This window comes from Anneissia japonica, unplaced genomic scaffold (genome assembly GCF_011630105.1).
Source record: "Anneissia japonica isolate Jap-2015-1 unplaced genomic scaffold, ASM1163010v1 scaffold750_len1593409_cov174, whole genome shotgun sequence".
Lineage (NCBI taxonomy): Eukaryota > Metazoa > Echinodermata > Crinoidea > Comatulida > Comatulidae > Anneissia > Anneissia japonica.
The window spans coordinates 1,079,406-1,085,427 of record NW_022756705.1 but is presented as its reverse complement, the minus strand read 5'-3'; the positions used below and the strand labels follow the sequence as shown (position 1 = coordinate 1,085,427).

The 6,022-nt window shown below is 31.4% G+C and overlaps 1 protein-coding gene across 1 annotated transcript; it reads left to right on the top strand.

Moving 5' to 3' along the window:
- Window positions 1-117: 117 nt before the first annotated feature.
- Window positions 118-5,460, top strand: LOC117124385 (sperm flagellar protein 1-like). Its single transcript, XM_033270614.1, has 7 exons — window positions 118-399; window positions 800-911; window positions 2,194-2,344; window positions 2,750-2,795; window positions 3,006-3,072; window positions 3,443-3,560; window positions 4,364-5,460. Exons 1-7 carry the CDS (start codon window positions 264-266, stop codon window positions 4,466-4,468), a joined length of 735 nt encoding a protein of 244 aa, XP_033126505.1. The 5' UTR covers window positions 118-263; the 3' UTR covers window positions 4,469-5,460.
- Window positions 5,461-6,022: the final 562 nt, after the last annotated feature.

Genomic DNA, 6,022 nt, shown 5'->3' with positions numbered 1-6,022 from the left:
TAGACGCCGAAGTACATAATATTTTTGGTAATCAATTAACTCTGCCCGTTAGTCAATGTCATTGAACGGCTGGATCATCTTTATGACTTGTTTACTGACTACGTAATCGTTGTGAATGACAACAACAAACATGGCTCTCCGCAGGTGGTGTTTCTGGTGGTAATTCATAAATTGTTGACTTTACTCCGCTTTAAATCGTATTTTGTGAAATATAATTTATTGGTTACAGTTATCGGTCGTTGATATATTATACAGTAGTGCCGATGAAGGAAGAAATTGATTGGAAAATGTCAGATCCAAGCTTAGAAGAAGAGAAACTTCAGGAACTGTATGCCTGGATCGATAATATCCATCTCTCCCGTCCAAAACGCAGTATCACCCGTGACTTTAGTGATGGAGGTATGGACTTCGTGAGGCCTAGCCAAAGATTACCATAGTGGTGTTACGAGGACCATGTCTTAAATGAGGAATTGATAATTGATATGTTCACAAAATATCATTTAGTGCATTATTAATGATAATATCTATTAAGACACAAATCTATAACTTTTATTGAAAGGCCTTAATTTGTATGTTTGTCATATATAATATGCAGTTAACTTTTTTTTTAATGAAAAACTGTGATAATTGATTTAGAAGGGTTCATATATTTTGCCCCAGCCTTTAGTAATTCAGTATGAGAAAACAATTTTGTTTCAAAGGTATTGATAAGTAATTTCATAATTCATGTCAGACATTTTTGGCTGGATGTAGGCCTATTTAATATTTCAATTAAATTTGCTTGTTTAAATTTCTATAGTTTTAACAGCAGAAGTTGTTGCCAATTTTCTTCCGAAGTTAGTGGAGCTTCACAACTATACCCCAGCCAATTCAACTCAACAAAAACAAAACAACTGGGGAACACTGAACAGGTAAGAAGTAATAAAATCTTATCACTATTGTATTTGAACACTACTCTTTTGATATGTTTACATTTTAATTGAAATGATCATTCAAACCACCCCCCACCCCCCCCCCCTCCACACCAAAAAATGTTGTGTTGTGCAAGCACCATAACGTTTGAAAATCAGGTTCGACAATTTTTTTTTATATAATTTTTTTTTTTGTATATTTTGAGAATAGGCTTGATGGAAGCATCTAAAAGACAAAATTTAAAATGAAAAAATTAATGATATTGGCAATCTCTCTAATAGATTTAGGCCTGCCGTCACTCACTCAACCCATACATTATTGTCATAGAATGATAATACATGGCTTAAATCCATGGTTAAGGTATCAATTTAAAGAATTAAATCTAAGAGACCCTTCGATTGCGTTACTGTAAATAATGTGCAAAAAAAAAAAATCAACCTTAGATTTTGGACTATTGCAAGCAGACCTCTTAATCTGTACCTGTTTATTATCAATTTTATAATTATTATTTTGTTTTTTTGTGTGATGTTGTTTCATGGTTCAAGATTAAAGATTCAAAATAAATTCAATGCAAACTTAAGGAAAATTTGAAATGTACATAATAATTAATAGTAATATACAAATATATATGAAACATTGAAAATACTCAATTAAAACTCTTCTCAACATTAAAGTGCAATAAAAAAAATAAAAAACAAATAATAATAATTTAAAGTGATAATATTAAGAAATGTTAAAAAAAAAACTCCAATAAACACATGACAACTTTAAGAGAGAACAATACAATGGCATAATAAAGGAGACAAACAAATAAATGATTATGCTGATTACTGTACTAAAAACTGAATTATGAAAACTGAAAAGAGCCTACTGGATATTTCATTATATTTTTTCATCTGGTGTCTTTGTATATTGCCAATTGTTGTCTATTTTTTATTTATTTTTATTGCATCTTACTTGTATTCATTGGCTAAAGATGTGGTATAAATTCCTGTATTTCCTGTAGTTTGTTTGAACATGAGTAGTACTGTAACTCATTGGCTTGAGGCCATATTGCGTTATTGAGCTTTACAAATATATATTTATAGAAAGAGATAAATCTAAACATTGTCACAGAAAATAGAATAGGTTGGATTTATTTAACAATATTTAAACAAATTTATTTAAAATGCTTATAAATTAAGTTATTAACATTTCATGTGATAAAGATATCAACTAAAATATTATCTTAAATTGATTGTGTTAAAGATTATCAAATCTCAACAACAATTTTTTTTTCAGAAAAGTGTTCTCAAAACTAAATTTTCATGTTCCTGAAAATGTCATAAGAGGAGTGATCATGTGCAAACAGGGCCTAATAGAAATGTTACTATGGCAACTCAAGTTAAAAATTGAGAATTTTATCCGGAAAAGAAACTCCGGTGTTAGTAAGGTAAGAAACAGGATGGAAAAAAGGACTAAATCCCTTAATTTTTTTCTTTTTCACTGTAACATGATGTGATGCACATAGCACCAATGGATTGTACAGTAGGTCTAAAACGACAATGTAGTAACTTCATGTGTAGCTCTACAAATGAATTAGGAGAGCAGTGATGAATCAAACCAGAGACCTCAATTTTTCACTTACACTCTATTTGGAAACTGCCAATAGAAAACATAGATACTGCCCTCTTTTGTCATAAATCCCTCATTTAGCAGAAGTTTTGCTATTATTTTGCAAAAATATCATATTCAATAATTTAATGATGTATGGAATTGAATGAACAATAGAGAATCTCTACTATATTATCATGTTGGTTACATCTGTATTAATATTGAATTTTCTATTTGTTTTCAGATGAGCCCAGATAGTTATGATATGATATCAGATAGATCAGATAAAGGTAAACAAGATCATATATGCTTCAAGGTTTGCATTGGCAAAGTAACAATGTGTTGAATGCTTGCGGTGTACTGCAACATCATATAAAATATAACAGATTGTTGCAATAGACATACAGATAGATTCTTGAACCTTCAGTCAATAATATTGTTACTGTACATTATTTTTTATGTGAAATATAAAATGACAGAAATTTGTTTGATCATTTCAGGCCACCATAAAGTAGGAAAATATCCTGGATCAGTTCCCAAAGGACCAGGAACATTGCCAAATGCCACGTAAGTTATTAGGTTGAGGGCGTATGTGTGACATGCCATCCCAAAACCAGTGTACTATCGCTAATGGTTAAACTGAGTAATTAGCATTAAGAATATAACTTTGGCAATAGTAAGTCGACCCACCATTTTAAAGGTTACATAATATGGAGAATATAGAATAATCTAATTTATTAGAAAGTCATTTTTTTGGCCATTGATGCTAGTTTTGGAATAACATGTCACATTTTATCATGATAATGAAAATGTGTTCAGATCAAAATGCTAGAAAAATAGAAAAGCATTAATTGTATGGAAAAATTGCGAAAAGTACTCTTTGTTTTTTGATGTATTTGAAGAAAGTGCTTTCAATGAAAACTTGTTTGGTTCACAGAAATGCTGCCAGAAGTCGTTCCCTGCAAAATGTAAATTTAGAACCATTGAGTTCTGAAGCCAGATACCTCATAGAAGAAAAGGAACAAGCTCTGCTTGTCTCTCAAGAAACGGTGCAAGTAAGTTTCACTTTTGAAAAATTATTGCTTATTTGATAAATATTATTTATATAGTACATTAGTATTAATATCATCATTATTATTATTACAAATAATAAATGTTTAGCAATATACAAATAGCATTAAATATTTTAGTGTGACATCTCATTAGCTTCACCTGGTTGAATTATTACATAACACTGATTAGTAAATGCGTTTGTTTAAGAAATTCTTTCCTTTATTCTTTCTCAATGGCTGACGAGACATTGTCAGAGCCCCCCCCCCCTCCTTTGGGGAAAGTAAAAGAAGAAAGAAAAAAAAAAAAATTATTGATTGCCCAAAACACCTCAGATGTTATTTTCGGGTGTCTAGAAAACAAAAAATTTGCTGGGTAGTTTTGTCCCACTTTCTGGGCTCCCCTCCCCCTCCATTTTGGAATTGCTGGATCCGCCCCTGATTGTCACAAAAAAAATCAGTTCCATTTGTATCACTTCACTTGATCACTATATTTTTCTTTATTTTGTGTATTTGTTAATATTTCAAACTATGTTAGCATTTTGTACTTTATTATTATTGTGACTATTGCTTATTACTTTTGTCATCGTCGTTGTTTTTGTCATTACTGCTATACTTTTATTATTATTATTATTATTATTATAGTAAATATATTTTTATACACATATTTCAAATATATGATTAATGATCAGAAATAATACTAATATTATTATCAATATTAAATATTAAAATTAGTACAGTGTTACCTACATGAAGATTGTCCTCAGATAAAAATCTAATATTGTCAACATTTTATAATCTTTATTTAGATACTACAAGCGAAGATTCGACGGTTAGAACATTTATTACAGTTAAAAGACATCCGCATCGAGGAACTTGGCAAAAAAATACACCAAATGGAAGGCAGATATTAATTCAAGAAACATGAGTCATGTATGTTGTCATGGATATGTAACTTTAGCCAGGCTCCCATTTTCTCAAAGACTATAAATGACAGAACTTGACACTACATTCCAAGACTTCTCTCATATGAACCACCATCAGCACTTGAGGAGAAAGACGTAATTTGTAGACAGCCACTGTTCCAGCCAGTACATCCTAGACGCCTTAAGTTTCTTATTATTTATTACCTTAGTAATTTATACACATCATTTGTAAATATTTATGATCCAACGATGACTGAAATTCTGATGGGAAAAGGATGTCAATCACCAAATGATATTGTGTGCTGTTCCAGCCAAGGATTTCATGAGTTTATGTCGATGAGAACCCCCCCAGTATTATTTACCCTGTAATTGAAACACATTTATCAGAATGAGGACAAACTGTCTGTCGTCGAATCTGGAAAACACTAATAAATATGTTGAATATTTAGAATGTCAAATAGTGGGGACAAAAATAAATGTTTCCACTAAAGCCAGTTTCTTGGATATTGTTGCTTAAATGTAAACGTATGTAAACACGTGCATTGATGGGACAACACGTGTATTTGGGGGACAGGCGTGTGTTCCTGGCCCTTTTCTGATTGGTCAGTTGTTAAATTTAATTGATACTCTTGAAAATGGTCAACTGCTAATGTACAGGTTTCTTACTGCAATGACCTTGATCTATTCGCAACTTTAAGTCACAGCTTAAGACCTATTTGTTTTCTGGTGGCTTTTCACATGTTTTGCGCCTTTGATCTTGTTTGGAATTGGTGCCATATAAATTCGAGATATTATGATTATATTATTATTGAAATTAATGAACAGTAATGAACAGCCAATTTAAAGGTCTATGCTAAGAATAGTAAGAACTGTAAACACTGTATTTATATTAGTATATTATATGTTAATTATTATTATTATTATTATTTTTCTGTTTGAATCCAATTCTAAGCATATTAATTAAATCTACAAAGTAAGAATTCAAATATGGAAGTATTTTTTTCCGGTTTTGTGATGACGCCACCACTTTTTATAGTCAGAGAAAGTAGCAATAAAACTACAGTATGATACAATAAAAAGTTATAAATATATTGAAGAGAACACACTTGCACTACAACCAGTGGCGTGATACAGATTGTGGAGTATGTTTTTGGATTTCCAACATGTCTAAAATTAGGTTGATTGATTCAATTACGGCGCTATACGTACCAGGTAAAACATACTACTAAACAAATACTTTACAAATGCCAAAGGTTGTCAGACACTCTAATTCAATCACTGCTGAATGAATACTGGCTCACATTACTATAGACATAGGGATTGTCACCAGACCGATTGATTTAAACATATTGGAGAGTAAAACCCACAATATTATATGTTGTTTATCCATTTACTCATACAGTGTGCCGTCAAGTTCGAGACCACCTACAGAAACAGTACAGTTTTGGGTGATTATTGTCTAAGCATGGATTGTTCACAACAAAGAGGATTTTTTCGGGGTGGACACATGGGGATTGGGAGGGGGTGTTGCGCTATTGGGAG